The 24,361-nt window shown below is 39.4% G+C and overlaps 1 protein-coding gene across 1 annotated transcript in view; it reads left to right on the top strand.

The window, feature by feature from the left end:
- The window catches only part of ADGRA1 (adhesion G protein-coupled receptor A1), a 495,656-nt gene that overhangs the window by 201,640 nt on the left and 269,655 nt on the right, over positions 1-24,361 (top strand). The window contains exons 3-6 of the mRNA XM_075072712.1: positions 178-249; positions 7,755-7,826; positions 14,226-14,297; positions 15,435-15,598. Coding sequence (XP_074928813.1) covers positions 178-249; positions 7,755-7,826; positions 14,226-14,297; positions 15,435-15,598 — 380 coding nt within the window. The remainder of the gene's footprint in view (positions 1-177; positions 250-7,754; positions 7,827-14,225; positions 14,298-15,434; positions 15,599-24,361) is intronic.

Raw genomic sequence — 24,361 nt, 5'->3', positions numbered from 1 at the left:
TGTGAGCTTGTTAATATTTTTCATTTTTGCTATTTAAAATGCATGCATTTTGAGTTAAGCCAAATAAAGATTAGGATAAGCCTTAGTATGTTATCTTTTTTTTTGTTCTTCTGTTCATATATAAGAATAGTATTCTAGGTAAAGTGATAATTAATTGCTCCTCCTATATATCTCCAGAGATCTGAAGAATAACTTGATTAGCACTATTGAGCCTGGAGCCTTCCATGGACTTTCAGAACTGAAGCGCTTGTAAGTATTAATTCCAATTGAATTACCCTGCAAATTGTGTTCATATCGACATTTCTGTCCTTGGGGAACTTGAGTATGCCACCAAGCAATAATAACAGAAGGACTTCAGGAAAAGGACATAAAACCACATACTGTACTTGGATTCTTTTAATCTTTTTTTTCTCCTACATTGGTCTTATTCTTATTTTTGGCTCTATTTTGGGGCATGTTTTAGAGTATTTAAAAATATCGTTTTGTCTTCTAACAAAGAAACACCTTATTAAATGTCTAAATAAATAAGTCTGTAGTTGATACGGTTTTTTAAAAGTGTATAACTAATGACTTAACTAGTATATTGAAAAATTAATTCTGTGTACTAACTTCTTTTGTTATGAGGTCCACTTTTACTCATAGGCGCAATAGGTCAGATTTATAAAACACTGTCCTTGGAAGGAAGATTCTGCATGCTGAAGAAGTTAAGTTCACCAATTTCTTGTCTATTAAGTCCACTCTACTCTGTGTCTTTTTTTGTTGTTGTTGTTGTTGTTTAATCTCTTTGGTCATACTGTACACCATATCCTTCTGAATAACTGTCATGTGATAACTGTATTTTTGAAGTTCAGTTTTAAAATATTACTTCCCTACTAATTTGATGCAAAATAATGGGATCAAATTTCAAATAGTACTTTTTGGCATATATCTTTATATTCTTAACTCATTAATTCCCTAACAACATATTCAATTAACGTTCTTTGGCTTTAGTAAAGGACTTTGATATCTGCTAATTTTACAATGTCTTGAAAATAGCAGTGTTAATAAACATCAAAAATGGTGAATGCAGTTATGTTTATAAGTAAAGCCCTATACTGTGTAAATTCTTCATTTAGAGCTTGTGGATGGCAATTTTATGAAAAATAGATGATATTTAATCATACACATTTGTTGTTTAGTTATGATCTCTATATTTGAATTTTTTCTGTATTGCGCACACAGATAATTACATTGTAGTGCAATGATGAGAATGAATGTTAATTACTGATGCGGCCATATAATCTAATAACACAACCCTGACCTCTTGTGGGAAGAATGGGTAACCTGTAAAAGCCATGATTTAATCTTTGAGTCACAGAAAAGAAACATTTTGAGAAAGTAAAAGGTTGATAGCAAAAGAGAAGTCAAAGAAGGCAAAACGTATTAGGAGACGGGACAGCTAGCAAAAAGACTGCTCAGCAGGAGCTCTAGTCATTCACGGAAATCCTGAGATATACCACGCCAGACTTTAAAAAGATGTAGTCTGTGTTTGGTACTGATATGTTCCATGCTTATTCACTAGGAGAATGTTCTTGGGTAGTAGATCACTACACAATATCAACCAGAGCTATCTCTAAATAAAAAACTTTATTGAAGTCTGAACGCTGTAATTACTTTGACTGTACTTGCATTCATTTACTACTGTTTCACATATGTCCCATGAGTAATACAGCAAGCAGCTGAAGCTAGTGTAACATAGGCCACTGAAGGCGACATAGTTACAGTGTCTGAGCTGGGTAAATTGCAGGCTGTCAAGGTTCTGTAAAAATTAACCATTTCTCCTGTGTATAACTCTTTCTGAGAACTGATTGTATTGTGAGAATTCAGTATTTACAATGGCAAACTGCATTATCATATGGGTTAACACAAAATGATGATGGATACATAAAAAGCACAAAAATGTGGGACTAATTTCTTGAACAGAGGAGTATTTGTTCTCTGTAAGATCAATTTCATGAGTCAACATTTCTGATGTAAATATTTTACAACTAAAAATGAACACCAGATTTTTGTAACATGCAGCAAATTGGGCCTAAAATAACAAGGATCAGTTGAGAGGTATGTGCAGCAAGCTGGTGCAAGCTATCACTTCTCTTTGCTAGTGTTTCATTAGGAAAAATGGTTTACAATGAACAGATTTCAGTTACTGCCAGCTTATGCAACATATATTGTGAAAATAGCATTTGTTGTTTTAGAGGCTGAGAAGAGGATACATGTGCTGTAGCTTTGTTAGAAATAGCCTGTTCTTGCGCGTCTCTTCTTGAGAACTATGTGAATAGGATGACAAGATAGTTTTTAGTTTTGTGATTTTTTTTTTTCTTTTGGCTGAAATCTACTTTGTTGCACAGTTTTGCCACATACTGTGATCCATATTCTAAAATCCCTGCTCAGTCTTTGCTCAGGCAAAATTCCTGTTACCATGTAACAATTTTAGGATTTGGCTGGGGTTTTTTTTTGTGTGTGTGTGTGTGTGTGTTTGTTTGTTTTAATTAAACTACAGACTTCCTGGACAATCCAGTGACACTGACATATTAGAAAAAGTACTGATGTATTTCTGTTTTATGCTTGTGTTCATTATGGGGTAATGATCCTTTTGGTAGGAAAAAATATAAATTAACATTGCTACACAAACTGCTCTTTTTCTGGACTAGTCCAGCTAATATAATTGAGACATGTATAAGAAAAATGTATGCTATATTTAAAAATTACTTTAAAATGTTTAACTGCACAATAATATTTTCATGTCTAGTAAAAAGATAGTAATATTTGGTTATCCAAAACTTTCATTTTTTTAAGTATTACATGAAACACAGTGAGATTTAAAAGATGCCTTGTTCCTTCCATATTTTTTTGAGGAGGATTGGTTCTCCAAGATTCTGAGGATTTAGTTACAAGATGGCAACTTCATTCCTCAAATTATCACTCTTGCTTTCTTATTTTGGACATGTGTGTTGACAGATGCAGAGGATAATAGGAGAAAATAGGGTGGCAGAGAGAGGTGGCACAATATGTGAAGCAATAGCAATCTGTTTCCCAAACAGAGTAGATTTAATGTTGTAAAAGGTTATCTGTTCATTTGAAAGATGATTAGATCATTGCAGTTATCACAAAAAACATAGTTGAAGAAATTTAAGTTAAAATTACAAACCAAACATTTGAAAATCAGGAAATTAGGTTATAGTTGAGAATACACACACAGTAGAAAATCTGGAATTATGCAGCAAAGGCTTCCTTACTCGCAGCTGTCATTTTGTTAAGGTGGGAGAGCCCTGGTGGCTGCCTCTTGAAATTGTACGCTCTCGCAGTTATGAATTACATAGAGTGTAATCTTGCATACACACTTTATGCCTCATGATATCACTCTGGTGTGATGGGTTGTACCAATCTTTGGGTACTGTTGAGAGGGTCTCACACACCTGCTACAGCCCATCCCATCTGTACCTTTAGGAACAAACACTGCTATGACAGACTGTGTTGGGGGGAGGGTTTTTTGGGGGGGAGGGGGGAGTTGGGGTTATACCATGATGGTTTTATTTGGAGTCCTTGCTACGAGTATCTCCTTGAGCAGGAGGCATTCAGGTTAAGTTGAAAACCTAGTGAGGATTAGTGTTTTATGAAGTGGCTCATATACTCTTGTGGGAGGGCCAAACACCCCTTACGTGGTGCTCTAGAGACGTAACAGCTGCCCTGTTTGTTACTTTGGTCAGATTAATATTATTTGTAGAGTTTAGATTGTTAAACTGCAAGCAATGTAGCCTGAATTATGTTCTTTTGCTTGATTTTATCCCCTTTCCTTCACCTGGGCCTTCTGTGAATTTTCTGTCCTAGCTGCTCATATCCTGCTCCTACTGCATCTATCTTTTGTATGTTTTGTCAGAAGCACACTGGAATATAAGGAAAAGAAGATGAAGAAAATCAATGACACAAAATGCAGAAGAAATACCCCACTGGTGCCACTCACTTGGCTTCCCTAACAGCCCCCACCCTGGTTTTATAAGCTACAATACAAATTGGTTTTATGACCACTATTAATTAGTGCTTTAAGCTTTCTATTATGGCTATCAGTCAGCTATATAGAAGATAGCTTTGAAATTAGAGTATAAATGGGCATCATAATGAAAGCTTACCCAAGGCTAATATATTTTTTTCTTTTGCCTTTTAAAACTTTTAATACGGACCTCCAATAAGACATTTATGGTTTGTGTTAATATCACATGGGAGATGGATGTTCAGTTTTGCAGTCCCTATCTCTTTTCTCCTTGAGTTCCGAGGACTCAACACAAATTCCTGGATATAAACATCTCTGAATTTTGGGGATGTTTGCAACCTAGACCCAAAATTTATGGTTTGGGCCAGTCTCTCTAAATTTTGGTCTGCAGGCCCTAGGCATTCTGCAGAGGCAGCAGCACACTGTTTTCATTTCTCAAGAGTTACTTTTCTGGTGTGTGGTAAAGAGTGGTATTGATGACTTTAAAACTCTCATCCAGTCTTCCTCAGTTGGAAGAATGTTGGCAACAGGGTGGATAAAAATCAATGATTTTAAAAAAAAATTTTAAAAATCGGATTTTTTAATTTAAATTGGAGTATTTTGATAGGATTTTTCCTCAAAAAGCATTTTATCTAAAGGTAGTTTTAATTAAGATACATTGTAGCTCAAAGATATCTGATCATGGAATAGAGATTATAAATTCTAGTTCTATAGTATGAGACAATATATTCATGTAATGTTTAAGAAAAGTTTTGTAAATGAGTTCCAATAGTTCATGGATTGGGGACCCAATTTTATGAGGTTCCAGGGGGCTTCTGTATAGATTATTTAGGTTAATCTTTCTATCTACCCAATGGGACTCAGTGCTCAGTCTAGAAGATCCCATCAGAGATGCTTTGTTTTGCAGTTCTCAGACTGTGGATCTGTGTCTCCAGAGATAATATGCTTGTTAACAGCAAAAATGTTTTTAAATCAATAAATAATATAGAGAGAGATAACAGACCTCAATCCTATTGCCCCTCTGCAAATTTGTGCACACAGAGTCCATCCCTTACCTCTCTAAAAGTGCAAAGTTTCAAAAAGTTCAATGAATAGAAGGTTGTTGGAGGCTCAATAGCTCTGGACAAGAAAAAGATGTCTGGAGATAAATGTGAGAAGGGAGGGACAGGCAGTAGAAACAAAAGTGAAACTGTTTGAGTAGCATATTCCGGAAGACTTGAGGTCTTTCTGAGTGTAGCCTTCATTGATTTGAGATCTACCATACCATTCTCTCACTAGAGGGGAAAATGTATAATGGCAGCAGGCTGAGACACAGTTTGAGAATATTTTAATGAAGTTCCTCTACCTCTGGGTAAGACAGGCATGCATGCAAAATGCAAACAGTGCAACAAAGAAATACAAGGCCTGGTTGTCCGAATAAAACAACATCATGAGAAGTGTTCCTTCTGAGGAAGCTGTGTTGAAGATGATGAAAGGAATGTGTCTGAACATGCAGAATCTTCAGTAAACTTTTTCATTTCATACTTCTTTCTTAAGGACTGCCTGTCTGTCTTCTAGACTATTCTTGAATTCTCATGGTTGAACAAAAAATATAGCTGTTACTCTATGGTACTATCATTTTAGCTGCAATTGTGATAAAAAATAAACAGCTGAAATAGACAGATCTTCACAATTTCACCTTTAAAGTAGTACTGAGTGTCAGTGAATGCAGTGAGTAATACTAAATGAGCAGTATGGTGGTAATAATAATAATTAAATAACTGAATGGACTTATTTTGTTTAGAAGAATCCATCTTCAACATATAGGATTCTGAAGACTATTGACCTTCAAAATCACCACCATTTTCTATAGTTTCAGAGTTATCTGCCAATGATAGTGTTTCAGTCACATCATGTATGTCATATAGCCACAGTAGAATATCAGGGTTGGAAGGGACCTCAGGAGGTCATCTAGTGCAGCCCCCTGCTCAAAGCAGAACCAATCCCCAGACAGATTTTTACCCTAGTTCCCTAAATGGCCCCCTCTAGGATTGAACTCACAACCCTGGGTTTAGCAAGCCAAGGCTCAAACCACTGAGCTATCCCCTCCTGCACTCCCCCATCCCCCTGCATAGGTATATGTCCAATTATTTATTTATCTCCTAGAACTGGAAGGGACCTTGAAAAGTTATCGAGTCCAGCCCCCTGCCTTCACTAGCAGGACCAAGTACTGATTTTTGCCCCAGATCCCTAAGTGGCCCCCTCAAGGATTGAACTTACAATCCTGTGTTTAGCAGGCCAATGCTCAAACCACTGAGCTATCCCTCCCCTCTCACTTGCTGCAAAAAGAAAAAAAAATTTCCATCATCCAGACACAACCAGCAAATTACAAAAAGAGGTAATAGATGAAAAAAATTGCCGGTTTGCTTATGCAGCAAGCTCTCCTTTCCATAAGATTGATAACCCACACTTCATTAAAATGGTTCAGTCATTAAGAGCAGGATACAGTCCACCCAACAGAGCAGATGTTGCAGGGAAATTGCTGGATAAAGTGCAAGAAAGAGAAATTGAGCACTGTGCAAAAGGTCTACAGGGTAAAATTGTTAGCCGGAGTCTTGATGGGTGGAGCAATGTCCACAATGATCCTGTTGTATGTGCTTGTATGAAAACAGAAGAAGGGAATGTCTTCCTTACAGAAACAATTGATACATCATGAAATGCGCACACACGCAGCAGAATATTTACGAGAAGTAGCAGTAAAAGCTATAACAAACTGAACAAAAATTCAAATGTCTGGTATGCAGCTTGGTCACAGACAATGCTGCAAATGTATCCAAGATTAAAAGAAATTATTTAGAAGAGGGTGAAGAGTCCCAACATATGGTCGCAGTGCTCATTTGGTGCACCTCCTAACCAAAAACTTCAGTGTTTCAGAAATAAAGGCTAATGTTGTTGAAATGCCTGTTTGAATTGGAGATGGTTCATCTCCCAATGATTTCATAAATACCTGCTTCAGTTACTTTTGGTAAATGAAATAACCAAACAATCATTCATTTTCTGATATAGCTGTAAAACAAATCTGAAAAGTTTTCAAAATAAAAATGTATAGTATGTACCTTCTAAAAATGACACCTACATCTATCTCTGAGTTGTGAAGAATATGTGTTAAGGTTATAACAACCAACAAGAATGCACTTTTATATAGAAATCCATGATTAAATCACGTCTTCCTGTCTAGTGATTCAAATCAAATCCATCCTGGTTGGCAATGATTTGAGGCCTTGAGTGTGTAGCAACTTAATAAGGGGAAAAATAGTTGATACTTAGGGTTCAGTCCAGGCTGCAGAAACTATTGTATGCAGCAAATCATAAAATACATGTTATTTTCTCATTATTAAATAAATTTTGCCAAAAATTATTACTATGAGATGAAGACTGATTTTACTTTGTTTGAGGCCTCTAGAGATATGACACTCATTTACAAAGCAATTAAGGAAAAATTCAATCCAATATGTTACAGGAAGGTTTAACTGTTAAGAGTGATTCATAACTATGTTCGTATAATCGAAATAAAAAAGCTATAAAATCAGTTAAATTAAAATGTTACATTACTATATATATATATTCTTTCATTTGTAGCATTTTTAATTCCTTAATATCAAAACTAACAAGGCTGTTTGTGGCTATGTAGGTGTATACACCAGTAGTACACAACTAATGTTTTTGATTTTTTGTGTGTGTGTTTCAGGGATCTTTCCAATAATAGAATTGGATGTCTGACCCCAGAAATATTTGTGGGCCTTAACAATCTTCACAAATTGTGAGTACAATACCATTTTGTAATAATCATTTTTAAAAAGCCTTTAGCACATTACAACTAGGAGAACAAGACATTGTATGTCACTCGTGTTGACTGAACTATCTGCAAAGGATTTTAAAATAAGGCATGTCGGTACATTTTAAACTAGAGAAATCTAAGCTTTTCCAGTGGATTTCCCCTGGACACTTACTGACAAACAGAGAATGGGATCCTGCCACTCAAGCCTGCTAGGACAAGAGTGAAGCCGAAGAACATAAAAGTAAACCAGCCATTATCTGATTTGTTTAGTATGTTATCTGTGGAAGACATTGGGGCGTGCAGAATGAGGGAAAGCCTGCAGATTTATTTTTTAAAGCGTCTAAACTCATTTTAAATGCAAAAATAAACCTTTTACTCTTTCTCCTTATGCATTATGGTGTAGTCTTCAATTACACGATTATATAATTTGTACTACAAGACCCCTGCCTCCCTTCAATACTAAAAGCTAAAGGGCATTCTCTGTGTTTAAGTCCCACAACACTGGATTGGGATGTGGAATAAATGGATTTTTTCTTAGTTCTGTCTCAGATTTGGAGCAAGATTAAGGTTTACGTGGACAACCTTAATTTTGGCACTTCCTACATTTGAATAGAGCTCATCAAAAAATTAAGACTCTTTTTCATTAAAAATTTCAAAAAAAATCAAAATAATTTTCAAAGGATCCTCTTTTTGAGTGAAAATTTGGTATTGAAACATGGGAATAGATCTATTTTTTTTCTCTCCTTTCTTTCTTTCCTTTCTCCTCACTTTCCCCCCCATTCAAGCCCTATTCTGCTTTTGAGGTCTTGACTTTGCAGCCTTACCATTCTTCTACCATAATTTCTATATGTAATTATGGTATAAGCCAAGTTACCTATCAAGACTATACTCTACAAAGAATGCAAATGAAAGTTTAATTTTCATACCAAGAGACAGAAGATAAAATATCTTTCATTTTGCATAGCTTGAAAACTCAGCTCAGCTCAAACTTGCTAATGATAATCCCAAATGTTGGTATTCATAATGGTAAAAAATAAAATAATCACCTGTTTATATTTGGTACAGATTGCATACTATGTTATAATCTTAAATGTGCAATAACATATTACAGTGAAAACTCAAAATGGTAGTTGAGAAAAAGTAGTCCATAGACTATCAAATTAGGGGAGATTTAGAAAGCCCGGGTACTTCAAATTGGGTTGTTTGTGGAAATATTAACTTAGGCAGCTCAATTTTATGGAAGCAGTCAGCATCCTGTTTGCCATTAATTTAACTTGCATAATTGCTTCATTGTACATGTGGATCATTCAATCCTGAATTTCTTGGCATTTGTATGTAATGATATGTTAGTGCAACAAGGATGTTGAAACTCAGAACAAGTAGTGCATTTAATGAAGAATCTCTTCTTATAAAAGCTATTGATTTAGTAGTAGAACTGAAGCATTCTGAAGTTGAAGGTGTAGTGTATCATTGCATCTAACAGATGGTAAAAGTTTATCCATGTGCAGAAGGAACCTTTGGAAGTTTGCTGTCTTGATCAGCCAATAGGAAATAAGTAGTTTATTCTCAAGTCTTAGTGCTTATGTAGTATATTCTGAACATAAAACTATATATTACACTTGTATAGTACCTGTCAAACAAACAGAACCAAAGTTCTTAAATTCTACAAATGGATCCACCGATTAGCACTTTGATTTCAGTGAGCTTGAGACTATGGTCTATGGGCCTGATTCAAGTAAACACGTTTATAGGATATATAGAATTCTCCTCGCTCACCAAGAAAAGGAAGCCACCCTTTGAGGTAGCATGTGGCAGTTTCGAGCAATATACAGCAATATTGTATAAGTGAGGAATGTCGGATCTATTTGAAACTGTCAAGGCTATTTACATAAGTAGAATGAAGTTGGAATTTAGCCAGAAACACAGAGGCTAATACCCTACTCTTGTGAAAAGCGTCGGGGTATTTTTTAATGATCACAAATGGTCAGGACCTCAGTTTTATCTCTTATCTAAAACGTGGTAACAATGCACTGCCTCCTAATTCCATGCTAGTGCCATCTTTTGAATCTGGATAGCAGCACCCTGGGGTTTTTTTGGTGGTTCATGAACAAATACTTCCCAGACTCTCACTTGTTTAGCACCTGTTTGAAATACAGAAAATTGTCTGGTAGTAATGCATTTGCCATTGATATAATTGGAAGCATGTTTACTAGTCAACTGAGGAGCATGAGACAGCTAAATTGTAGAAGAGTTGTGTGGAAACATTTATTTAGCATAACTGTAGTGCTGATATACACATTTTTGAAAGCACTGAAGCAGTAAAAATAAGCAAGTGATGCAAAGGTGACAAGTTCTTAAATTAGTAACTAGCACTGATAAAGCAATCAAGCATGGTCCAGGTAACTGAAGCAGCAAAGTGGAAATCACATACATACTCTTTGAATGCTGCAACTACTTATTGTAGAAACTCTTCTAAGCTCTCTTACTACCTTAGCATGACAAAGTATAAGCCATCATTTGTAGGCCATTATTAGAACCAGTAGAGAGAGCCATCAGTCTACTGGAAAGAGCAAGACAGATATATCTCTAGTTATCTTCTGCTAACTAGAGAGATTAGGTTTCTTACACTGTTTAAAAGCATAAATATCAAGTGAAACAAAGGAAATTGGAATATATTTCATTTAGATCAACATAATTCAAAGTCTTTTAAGAGTTTTTACTCTTTGATTTAATTTGCAGGAAGTTTGGTTAATAAATTCATCGATAACTGCCATGTTTAAGTTCATTTGGGTTTCAAGTACAACCACTGAATCCACATAAAAACATAAACCCCTTGATGAAGGAAGATTTTGCCCAAAGCTTGTGCCAAAAAAAAAGTCTCATACCTTGCAATAAATAGGAGTTGAACTTTTGGTTAGTATTGAATCCAAAGTTTTCACACTGTTCCAGGAATTTATCACTCCCTGTCAATGATTTGTGATTGTTTTCCTTGAAATTAATCCAGGTTTTACACTTACTTGGAGCTGATTAATTTGCCAAAATGGAATAATACCAAAATGATCCTAGAGCATATATACATGTTCTATGACAGGTATAACTGACTGCAATCCAGGTGGTTCAAAAGATGCTTTATGACTTGCTAATCTATTGGCTTGGCTTTCCTGGGTTGTATATTATCCTTTGGCCATGCTTATATTTGGTGAGCTTTTTATATTCTAAACATGATTATAAGTGACATAATTGAATGTAACAAGTCTTTCATATCTCCTTTTGGCCTTCTCAAGGGTCATGTTTCAATACTATGTTCCAGGAACCAGGAATGCAAATGGATTTCTGGTGTTGAATGGGACTCTTAATAATTTAAACACCTGTTCTATTCAGAACTAAGTATCAGGAGCAGCAGAAGATTATGGATTTCACTTTAATGGTATATCAGAGTCTATTTTGATAAGCCTGTATAAATTAGCACCTCAGACTATAAAATGTTCCAGCCTGAAACATGCTTTGACAAACAGTTACTCCTGCATCTTCCTTTTAAAAGTATGAAACACACCTTGCTGCTTACTTGCAATTATTTGATTAAAGTACATCTGATTTTATATTTCATCCTGACTCTAAATCATCATCAGTAGTTATCTTTATGATAATATCATATAATAAATTCTCTTGTGACTTTGTTAATGTCATTGAAGCAGCTAATCACTTTGTACACTGTAGAGAGAAAGTACAAAACACGTAACATGTAGGGAATCTGACATTCAGGCAGGGATATCAAGAAAATATCCACTGGAACCTGCCCCAGCCTACACCTCTTCTCTCATTTTTATCCCCCTCCACCCTCTCAACCTCTTCCCACATTTAATTAATCTCTCCTTGCCTCTTCCTTTATCTAGTCATCATTTTCATCTTTATATTTTCTTCAGTGCTGTTCTTATGCCTATTCAATTGCCCCTTGTGTCCTCCTGATTTTCACTTAAATCCCTCCTCAAACATCACTTCTGTGATACCCACAAGCAGTCATCCCATCAGTTAAATACTGGGATCACTCCCTCATTTGAAAGGGGGGCGGGAGTAGAAAAGGGAAGAAAAAAGATTATAAATTAGCATTATTCTGTGTGTGTGTGTGTGTGTGTGTGTGTATGTGTATGTTTTACATCTTTTGAAGTGTTAAGAGTTCTGCAGCTTTAGCACTGATTAAAACTCTGAAGAAAATATTCTCACCCTTCATTGTTACAGCAAATAAGAAAAACAGAAAACTCTTGATGGCAGATGATTCAGAAATATTTAGGTTACCATAGTGTAGGCCAAATCCTGATCAGTCCAGTTCACCCTGAGAAACCCTGAGGACCTCAGCAAGGTGTTTAAGCATGTGCCTAAAAGTAAGCACTGGTCTCACTGACTTTAGAGTTAAGCATCTGCATAATTGCGATCTCTATGATACTGAGTGCCCATTGATATTGGCAAACAAAAATGATATTTAATTAGAGTTAAAATTCCACAGAGCATGCTCCATCCACGCTATGTTATGCTAAAAGCATAGACACAAGAATTTATGGGGAAAGTCTAGTGCATTCCTTTACATCTCCATATTTCCTACAGTCAGTAATGCACTGCAACACCCCATCAGGCTTTTACTTCCATCTCTAGCAGATCCCTAAAAGCAATACATACTGCAGCTTCATCAGACTTGGAGGGTGGCACAAAACCTTATCAGTGACTTAATCTGCTTTCATATCAAGTGTATTAAAAGATCAGCACATCTGACTCACGTGTTCCATGCACTTGGGAAGTTCTTTTGCCTTAACATTGCTGAGGTCATTGTTAAGGGTTTGCTTTAGAGTGCAAATAAGATATGAATTTATTTTTGCTGTATAAATTCATTTTTCATCAAAGCATGATAAAATGCATATAATACTCCGTTTATAGTCTGTGTTTTGGTTTTTGCCATTTTGATGAGATTATTACTAAATAAAGATATAAAGTTCTTGTTTAATCTGAGCTCTGTAATAGAGCCTTAAATAGGGTGCAGTTCCTGCTACGCTATGATAGATGTGTATGCAAGGTACTAAGTATTTCACAAAATTGGACCGAAAAGTCTAATAGGATGGAAATGGGTTTTAGCATCTCCTATCTTTACAACATTTATTCAGCTATCTTCATGGTTTCATACATTATCATCCAAGCTGCATATTTGTCATTGGGCTTCATGCACAATACAGTTTTCTTGAATAAACACCCTAAAAGTAATATTATCTTTCAAGAATAAGTGATTTTCTTAAAAGAACTCCATAAACTTTTTTGACCCATGATACTTCCTCATCTTTCTGGCACAAACTCATCAGGGCACACATCCCTGTATATAATGCAGTCCCTGCAAAGACTTTTTTTTAATCAGATTACAGTATTTACAGCTTGCCAAAGGCTTCATTCATTAAACAGTACTTTTAAACTTAATTCTTACCTTCAGTATAACTTGAGTTCTTTACTTTGTAGACAGAAATATAATCAGTAGAAAATCAATTTTTCTGTCAAAAAGACTTGAATCTTTATTTTTCAATACAATTTATTTTCTTCTTGGTAACAACACATTTTCTGCTGAACAATCGTCTGAGACATGAAATTTTGCAGCCATCTTAAATTCAGTCATGTAAATTCAGAAGGCATCAGGCATTTACTTATTTGCATAGATAGAAAAGAACATTTGTCAGCAATCCAGAAATATGTGCTTTATCTGAAAGGAAACCTTTATCGTAGATGCTACACCAATTTTTATTTAACTGGTATAGCAGTGGAGAATATGACTTGACATTTGGGCATTTGCTATTGATGTTAACATTAATTGAGTGCAACAATACTGTTAGACTATGCAAAAGGACATTGATATATTTGTAGTCATGGAGTTAAAAGCCATTCAGGAATAAATTACCAGAGACAATTAGAGCTATTTAGTACTGAGCTATTCAGACTAGTTCGTTAAAGATAATAGTAAATTTTCAAAGCAAATACATGGACAAATCCTCTTACAACAGACATTAAAATAAGCTGTTCTCTTCACTGATTCCATGATGCTGGATGTTTTTGTAATTTATAGAAAAAGTTTACATTTCCTAGAAGTTTAATATGAAAATATTATTTTCATGAAGGTATGATGTAATGCAACCTTAGAATATGAAACTAACTTGCCGTATCGTTAGTCTCATTTTACACATAAAACATGTTCAGTATGTTCTCTAAACTCTTCTCAATATTAAATTAATCAATTTAGTCTGGATTACCTTGAAGTAACCTTTTTTTAATTAACAGTGGCAAAATTCTGCCATATAAAGTAACTGGTTTGCATCTTTTATTTGTTATAGTAACTGTATATTGTTTCTTTTCTAGGAATTTATCAGGGAATATTTTTTCAAGTCTCATGAATGGACTTTTTTCTGAGCTATTAGCTCTGAAAGCCTTGTAAGTATGGCTTCAATATGTAAAATTCCATTTGGATATCATACAAATCTGTTGTTGCCATATATGTGTACAATATTGTAGCTAAGATATCTCGGAGATATCTAGTTTTTACATGTCAAAAGTGTGGAGGTTTAATAATCAAGGCTAAAACTACTGTACATATTAACTCCTTCTGTTGATACCATAGACTATATAGTGTTACTTTTTCCCCTTTTCCCCTAATTTGAGAACTCCTCAGAACCCGAGTGGCGGAACTGCGGTATTAATTTGAGTGGCTTGCTTTTGTCAGTTTCTAATTATTTAAAATGTACTGCCTTTTGCAGTAATTTTCCTTTGTTTTTTATGGTAACAGGAAAAAAGAAACTAATACCAAATAATTTTCATTTGAAAATTTCCAATAATTCATTACTGAATGTATTAAATACACATATTAGAGGGTTTTTAAATGGGTAAATATTGTTTGTATGATGTTAGAGGTAATATCTACACTGCAATAACAAACCCACAGCACAGGCTAGTAGGGCTTGGGGTGCGGGGTTAAACATTGCCGTGTACACATTCAGGCTCGGGCTGGAGCCTGGGCTCTGAGACTCGCCCCCATTTTCCATGGCAGGGCTTCAGAGCCAAGCTCCAGTCTGAGTACAAACATCCACACTGAAAGTTTTAGCCTCGCAGCCCTACCCCAATGAGCCTGAATCAGCTGCCCTTGGCTAGCCATAGCCCAGCCATACCATGGGTCTTTCATTGCAACGTAGACATACCCTAAGAAGAATTTTTAATATACAAAGTAACAGCTTAGGATCATTTTGTTCAGTATGCTTATACAGGTTTTAGCTTTCAGTGCAAACACTGATGCAAAATTAATGAGTCTAGTGGCCAAACAGTATCACTGTAATTACATGCATATGGGATATGGTGGGCCCAATTCGCATTGAAGTCAAAGAGTATTGCATTGTACCTAAGAGTAGAATTGGGCATAGTATCTTGGAATCCATATGAGTGAGGAGAATGTATGTTATTTGTCAAGTGATGCCTGTCTTTATGTTTAGATGCATGTCTAATTTTGTGCTGCATATATTAATTTATTTTGCAAACGTGCATTTTGTTCCTTCAGTGTTACTTTTTTTGTTTTCCTAGACATTTCAACACTGATTCGCTCATCTGTGACTGTAATCTAAAATGGGTTTTGCAGTGGGCTAGAAATGCTTCAGTTCGAATAGCAGAAGAAACAGTTTGTGCTTATCCCAGTACTTTTCGAGGACTGGCATTTCATAACCTGAAGGAAAACCAGCTGATATGTGGTGAGTTGCACACTACTTTAACATTATAAATTGAAGTGGATTTCCCAGGAAAAGGTGTAAACTGATGAATAGATGCTAAACAGAATGTGCTGATGTCTAGCCTTCTCATGAGCGCAAGAAAACCAAGGTACAGCGCAGAGAAAATAGCACTAACATTGAAAGAGAATACAACTTGGAAAAAATACAGCTGTCTTGTTTCATATAAAATGGAATTTGTAAATCACAGAAACATAACTATCATGTCCCATATATGAAATAATATTTAATTATGGTATAAAATAAACATCAGTCTGTATGGTAGCTCTACATGAAGCAGTGTATTTCAGCAGGGATTAAAACAATATTGTTTTAGGTTGTACTCTTAATAGCATGGCATAAATGTGAAGCCACATTGCTTCATCTCTCACATTTATGAAACTGTACAGTATTCTTTACCACTGGAGAAGAATAGAATTTTTACATTGAGAAGAGTTCAAGTTATGCAAAATTCATTATCTGAAAATGTGTAAAGGAAATAGCTCTTTGAAAAAGCTTTCCCACAATAACCAAAGTGACGGGGAAAGCAGGAGCAGAGAGAGAAGAATATGAATGAATAAATAAAAGATATATCAAGCTGAGCCTCTTTTATAGCAAGGAAGAGACTAAAACAGATGACTCAAAGTGACAGTGTTATACTTTAGTAAGTGCAAAAAAGTACATCAGAAGTGCTCAGATACCACAGTGATGATCTCAATAGAAAACGCTAACACAGATAGAAATATCACTTCACAGACCCTTCGGTATTAATCTTTATGAGGACTTTCTTGAATTACAATAGGTTGCTGGGGTGCATGCTAAATATATTCTAAAAACACAATACAAAGACCAGTGTACTAATTGCATTCTATGTGTACATCTACTCTGCAGCTGAGAGTTGATACAAATCTGTCCAGGTCCCCTGGGTACACACTCGGGGGAAGGTGGTGCTAATGTGAGTCACTCGCACTACCTCCATCTACCTTGATGTTTTTAACATGCTAGCTCAAGCAGAGCTGGCATGTGTCTGTCTGCTCACACAGGGAAGCAAGCTCCCAGCTGCAGAGTAGACATACCCTTATACAAAACTATCAAAGCAAAGAGCAGGCAATGCTAATACCGTAGTGGAAGTAGAGAGATGGGGACCAACAATGATCCTAATACAAATTCTGGTTTTAACAATAATTTTCAGATATTTGGAAGTTGGGAGAGATGCCAAAGGGAGTGAGCACCTTCCTCTACAGCAAAAAGTGTGATTGTGAGTAGGGCTGTCAATTAATCACAGCTGATGTGGTTAACTAAAAAAAAATTACAATGAATTGCAGTTTGAATTGCGCTGTTAAACAATAGAATACCAATTGAAATCTATTAAATATTTTGCATGTTTTTCTACATTTTCATATACGTTATATTCTGTGTTGTAATTGAAATAAGTGTATATTATTTTTATTATAAAAATTTGCACTGTATAAGTGATAAACAAAAGAAATAGTATTTTTCAATTCACCACACACAAGTACTGTAGTGCAATCTCTTTATCGTGTAAATGCAACTTACAAACATCGAATTTTTGTTACATAACTGCATTCAAAAACAAAACAATGTAAAACTTCAGAGCCTACAAGTCCACTCAGTCCTCCTCCTTTTTCAGCCAATTGCTAAGACAAACAAGTTTGTTTACATTTACAAGAGATAATGCTGCCGTCTTATTTACAGTGTCAGCTAAAAGTGAGAACAGGCATTTGCATGGCAGTTTTGTAGCTGTCATTGCAAGGTATTTACATGCCAGATGTGCTAAACATTCATATTCTCCTTCACACTTCAGCCACCATTCCAGGGGACATGCTTACATGCTGATGATGCTCGGTAAATAAATAATGCATTAATTATATTTGTGACTGAACTACTTGAGGGGAGAATTGTTTGTCTCCTGCTCTGTTTTTCCCACATTCTGCCATATATTTCATGTTATAGTAGTCTTGGATGATGACCCAACACATGTTGTTCATTTTAAGAACACTTTCACTGCAGATTTGTCAAAATGCAAAGAAGATGAGATTGTGAGATTTCTAAAGATAGCTACAGCACACAACCCAATGTTTAAGAATCTGAAGTACCTTCCAAAATCTGAGAGGGATGAGGTGTGGGACATGCTTTCAGAAGTCTTAAAAGAGCAACACTCTGATGCAGAAACTACAGAATTCGAACAACCCAAAAAGAAAATCAACCTTCTGCTGGTGGCATCTGACTCAGATAATGAAAATGAACATGCATTGGTCTGCACTGCTTTGGATTATTATTGAGCAGAATCCATCATCAGCATGGACACGTCCCCTGGAATGGTGGTTGAAGCATTAAGGGACATATGAATCTTTAGTTCATCTGGCACGTAAATATCTTGCGACGCCGATTACAACAGTGCCATGAGAACACCTGTTCTCACTTTCAGGTGACATTGTAAACAAGAAGTGGGCAGCGTTATCTTCCACAAATGTAAACAAACTTGTTTGTCTTAGCGATTGGCTGAACAAGAAGTAGGACTGAATGAGTGCACTTGCAGGCTCTAAACTTTTACATTGTTTTATTTTTGAATGCAGGTTTTTTGTACATAATTCTACATTTGTAAGTTGAACTTTCATGATAAAGAGATTGCATTACAGTACTTGTATTAAGTGAACTGAAAAATACTATTTCTTTTTGTTTTTTACAGTGCAAATACTTGTAATCAAAAATAAACATAAAGAAAGCAACTGTACACTTTATATTCTGTGTTGTAATTGATATGAATATATTTGAAAATGTAGAAAACATCTAAACATATTTAAATAAATGGTATACTATTATTATTTAGCAGTGCGATTTATCATAATTTTTTAATTGCACGATTAATCATAATTACTTTTTTTAATCACTTGATAGCCCTACTTGTGAGATGATCTTTAGGGCTAAAGTCATGAGGATAGAATCTTAAATAATGGGTCAGTAGAGAGTGCAGATACCCATCAGGATAAAACTCAAGAAGGAACTGCCTTATAATTCCACGCCCTTCATTATTAAGTACTTGAAAACTTGCAATACCATTCACGGTCAGTCTGCCACTTCATAGCAATCCAGTATAGAGAATGCAGTGGAGGTGGGAAGAAGCGTCTACTGGCTATTGAAAATTCTGGAGAAGCCAGAGAAGTCTCAAAGAAGGCTTTGAACTGCTATTTTTAGGCTCTTAACTAACATGAACTTCCTAGAGTTTGTATTAAATGAGGATATTGATATAATAGACATCACAGAAACTTGGCGGAATGAGGATACTCAATGGGATACATTAGTACCAGGGTACAAAATATATCAGAAGGACAGAACAGGTCCTGCTGGTGGGGGAGTGGCATTTATATGTGAAAGAAAGTGTAGAATCAAATGAAGTAAAAATCATAAATGAATCAAACTCCACCATAGAATCTCTATGGATAAAAATTCCATTCTCTAATAATAAGAATATAGTGGTAGGGATAGATTAATGACCACCTGACCAGGATGGTGATAGTGACTGTGAAATGCTCAGGGAGATTAGAGAGGCTATTAAAGTAAAAAACTCAATAATAATAATAATGCGGGATTTCAGTTATCCTCATATTGACTGTGTGCAGACGTGGTCGCCCCATCTCAAAAAAGATGTATTGGAATTGGAAAAGGTTCAGAAAAGGGCAACAAAAAATATTAGGGGTATGAACGGTTTCCATATGAGGAGAGATTAATAAGACTGGGACTTTTCAGCTTGGAAAAGAGACAGCTAAGGGGAGATACGATTGAGGTCTATAAAATCATGACTGGTATGGAGAAAGTAGATAAGGAAGTGTTGTTTGCTACTCATAACACAAGAAGGGGTCACGAAATGAAATTAATAGGCAGCAAGTTTAAAACACATAAAAGGAAATATTTCTTCATACAATGCACAATCAACCTGTGGAATTCCTTACCAGAGGATGTTGTGAAGTCCAAGACCATAACAGGGTTCAAAAAAGAACTAGATAAATTCATGGAGGATAGCTCCATAAATGGCTATTAGCCTGGAGGGGCAGGAATGGTGTCCCTAGCCTCTATTCACTAGAAAGCTGGGAATGAGCGACAGGGGATGGATCACTTGATGATTACCTGTTCTGTTCATTCCCTCTGGGGCACCTGGCACTGGCCACTGTCGGAAGACAGGATACTAGGCTAGATGGATCTTTGGTCTGACCCAGTAGGGCCATTCTTATGTTCAGTGAATGTTTTATAAAGGAAGTGAAAACGTGATTTCTCAGAAAGTCATACTTTGATAGTACTCTTTATAACACCGCTGATATACTTGTAGCATTAATAAAATGCTTTCCTTCTTCGAGTGATTGCTCATATCCATTCCAGTTAGGTGTGCGCGCGCCGCGTGCACGTTGGTCGGAAAACTTTTTACCCTAGCAACACTCGGCGGGTCGGCTGGGCACTCCCTGGAGTGGCACTGCTATGGCACCGGATATATACCCCAGCCAACCTGGCCACCCTTCAGTTCCTTCTTACCGCCCATGTCGGTCGTTGGAACAGTGGAGTGCGGCTTAGCTGACCTCCACCTTCCCTAGCTACTCGTAGTTTTTCTCGTTGTTGTTGTATAAATAGTTGTTGTTCTTGTAGATATAGGTAGATAGATAGATTTAGTTGTAAGTTCTTAAATTAATAATATAGTTAGTTGTTACTAGTTAGCGGGGTTCGGGGAGTAGCCCCTTCCCCGCACCCGGTGCCGGAGCTCATGCCCGGCTCACCGGGTTTCAAACCATGCTCGGCCTGTCACAGGCCAATGCCAACAGGAGACCCACATGACTCCTGTTTGAAGTGCCTCGGGAATCGCACTTAATTGCTAAGTGTTCGATTTGCAAGGCTTTCAAGCTGCGAACTAAAAAGGAGTGGGACATCAGACTAAAACAGCTCCTCATGGAAGCGGCCTTGACACCACCACCTTCGGCACTGAGCGCCAGTCAGTCGGTGAGCAGAGGCACTTCCACAGCACCTGATCACACCGGTACGCCTAAAGACTCCCGAAACTGGCCGCCACCGGCACCGAAGTCAACTCCACGTCGCTCCCTCTCCCCGAGGCCGAAAAAGGCTAAGACTCTTGCTGCTTTGACAACACCCACGCCGCAGCCAGAGAGTGCACCCAGATTGGACTGCCCGGTGCCGATACCCGCCGCGGCACCGATGAAATTGGCACCGTCGATTCCAGTCCCGCGAGGGCCGTCAAGTCCGGCGCCTGATAGCTCCCCGGTGCGTACTGCAGTAGAGCTCACCATGCCATCCACGCCAGAGGCATTTTTGGTGGCGAGAGACTTGATCGCCCTCACGGATATGGCACTGCCCCTACCCCCGCTGGTACGGGTAATCCAATCTCTGGGCAAGCCGACTCTGACCAGACCACCATCTGTCGGCTCAGCGGACCGGCACCGCTCAAGATCACGGTCCTGCAGGCGCTCCCGGTCGAGATGCCGCTCCCGCTCTCGATGCCGCTCGCAGTCCCGGCACTGTTCCCCTACACGGCACCGGTCAGACTCGCGGCACCGGTCAGACTCATGCTCTCCACCTCGCTATTCGTGGCACCGCTCTAGTTCCTGGCACCGACCCAGGCACCGCACCTCCCGGAGCCGCTCATGTCGCAGGGACTCGAGATCCAGGTCGACTTCCCGGCACCGGTCTGGTCGCAGGTCCCGGTCTCGATCACGGTACTGTTCTGAATACCGGCACCAGTCCCCGCTAAGCAAGGGAGCAAGGTCCGTCGGAACCTTAACCCAAGGTTTTTCTGTTCCTCCATGGCCATCCAGGCAGACGTCGGTGTCCTCCCATGTGGACAGTTACTACGACCAGGACCGTGATACGGAGGTGCCTACCAGGGTCTTCCAGGACGTCCGGTCTCAGGACACGGGACCTCAACAGTGGTCCTTTTGGACACCCTGGGCATACCACCAGGCCCAGGGTGCTCCTTTGGCCCAGACCCGCTTCGCTGCGCTCCCTCAGAGCATCGGGCGCCTGAGGCCACTATTAGCCGTCCCCCTCCAGCTAGGACAGAGGAGCAGACGATCCATCCACCAGGCTCCCAGGTACCACTAGAGCAGGAACCGACCCATGAGCAAGAGGCCATTCAGGACCCTCTCATCCCTGGAGTGTCATCCTCTTCTTCTCCAGATGAGGTGGTGGCAGGGACCTCGTCATCAGGGCCCCCGTCGATAGACCTCAGAGCTCATCAGGACCTCCTTAGAAGGGTGGCGCTTAACATCAACCTCTCAGTAGAGGAAGTCCCGGAGGTCGAGGACCCCGTCGTGAGCATCCTGTCAGCGGATACCCCCACTAGGTGGCTCTGCCCTTCATTAAGACCATCCAGGCCACTGCCGACACCTTATGGCAGTCCCCAGCCTCCATTCCTCCTACGGCAAAGGGAGTCGAGAGGAAATACATGGTACCCTCTCGGGGGTACGAATACCTATATGTCCACCTTCTTCCCTCCTCATTAGTTGTCCAATCGGTCAATGAAAGGAAACGCCATGGCCAACAGGCACCAGCCCCCAAATCTAAGGAGGTTAGGTGGATGGACCTACTGGGCCGCAAGCTGTATTCGGCAGGTGCCCTGCAGCTCCGGGTGGCCAATCAGCAGGCTCTCCTGAGCCGTTATAGCTACAACACCTGGGCAAAGGTGAGTAGGTTCACAGAACTCCTACCCTCGGACTAGCGCCAAGAATTTGCCGCATTCCTTGAAGAAGGGAAGAAGGTGGCCAGAACCTCCCTCCAAGCTTTTCTCGATGCAGCCGACTCGGCAGCCAGAACTCTAGTCTCAGATATCACCATGAGGCGTATCTCCTGGCTCCAGGTCTCCGACCTGCCACCCGAGCTCCAATACACCATCCAGGACTTACCCTTTGATGGCAAGGGTCTGTTCCTTGTCCGCGTGAGAAGACTCCAGGTTGCACAGAGTGTTTAAAAGACAACAGGGTCCAATCGCTATGGCGACATCCGTTGGGCATGGGCATACCCCGTGACCCAACGTAGACCCCTTCGTCTCGTCTAACCGCCATCGCACCGTAATTTTGTGCCCCGGCAAGCAGGCAAGACTTCAGTAGAAGGCGCGGGTTGGGGTGACGTAGACGTCGCCAGTATCGCCGGATGCCCAAAGGGGTCAAAGCACACGGGCCCCACAATGGTCACCCTCACCGGGCCTAAAGTCTACTACTTTTGAAGTGCGCACTTGGAGAGGACAGCGTACCGTTTCAGGACAGAATCTTCTAACCCGGCCACCTTCAGTTCCTTCTTGCCGGCTACTCCACAGTGGGGAAGGAGGGTAGGTTTGGAATGGATATATGCAACACATCTAGAAGAACAACAGTTACAAAGGTGAGTAACCGTCTTTTCTTCGAGTGATTGCTCATATCCATTCCAGTTAGGTTGATTCCCAAGCCTTACCTAGGCGAGAGGGGTCGGAGTGAGATGTGCCACGTGCAGAACCGCTGCGCAAAGGCTGCACCATCTCTAGACTGTTGGACCAAGCATAGGCGAAGCAAAGTGTTGGACCGATGACCAGGTCTCGCTGCACGGCATATCTCCTGGATAGGCATGTGGGCCAGGAAAGCAGCTGATGAAGCCTGAGCTCTGGTTGGAATGCAGTGAGGTGGCCCGAAGGGACATGAGCCAGGTCATAGCATGTGCGTATGCACCCCATTTACCAAGAGGAGATCCTCTGGAAGGAGACCGGTAGACCTTCCATCCGTTCAGCGACTGCACGAACACACTGGGGGGATTCTGGAAGGGCTTTGTCGCTCGCTTATAAAAGGCAAGCGCCTACGGACATCTAGAGTGTAACTGCTGCCCTGTGAGAAGAGTGAGGCTCGGAAGAGACCGAGGAAGGATGAGCCTGGTTGGTATGAGAAGCCCTACACTACCTTAGGGAGGAATGCCGGATGAGGTCGCAATTGTACTTGTCCTTGTGAAAGACAGATATGCGGGTCCACCATAAAGCGCCTGAGTTCGAAAACCTTCTGGCCGATGTAATGGCACCAGGAAGACTGTCTTCCATGACAGGTACAGGAGCGACAAGTCGCCAATGGCCAAATGCGGATGCATAAGTCTGCTTAGGACTAAGTTTGAGGTCCCAGGTGGGGACAGGACGGTGTACTGGGGGGTAGAGGCGCTCCAGGCCCTTAAGGAATCTGCTGACTAAGGGGTGGGAAAACACGAAGTGGCCTTCTCTAGGATGGAATGTGGGAGACAGCCGCCAAGTGCATCCTCAAGAAGATATCGCCAGGCCCTGTTGCTTAAGAGACTAGAGATAGTTCAGAACAACGGGAATCGAGCCTCCAGAAGGAGTAACGTTCTGCGTTGTACACCAGCGAGAGAAACGTTTTCCACATAGGCCAGGTACGTGGACCGATGGAAGGCTTCTCTAACTAAGGAGAATGTGCTGTACCAGAGCGGAACAACGTAACTCCGAGTGGTTCAGCCCCATGCAGGAGCCACGCCGTGAGGTGAAGGGCCCGGTAGGTCTGGGTGGCGAAGACTGCACGGAGTCCTGCATTATGATGTCTGAAGGAGTGCAGGTAACTGGGCTGGCCATGGACAGGTCGAGCAGGGTAACGTACCATGTTGTCTGGGCCATGCCTGGCACGATTAGAATTAGATGCGCTCTGCCTGCGGAAGTTTTATTAGGACCTTGTGAACCAGAGGGAAGGTGGGGAAGCATAGAGCAGGTGG

This window comes from Chelonoidis abingdonii, chromosome 15, assembly GCF_003597395.2.
Source record: "Chelonoidis abingdonii isolate Lonesome George chromosome 15, CheloAbing_2.0, whole genome shotgun sequence".
NCBI classification, from domain to species: domain Eukaryota; kingdom Metazoa; phylum Chordata; order Testudines; family Testudinidae; genus Chelonoidis; species Chelonoidis abingdonii.
Note: the sequence above shows the minus strand (reverse complement) of the source record. Positions and strands in the feature narration are given on the sequence as shown.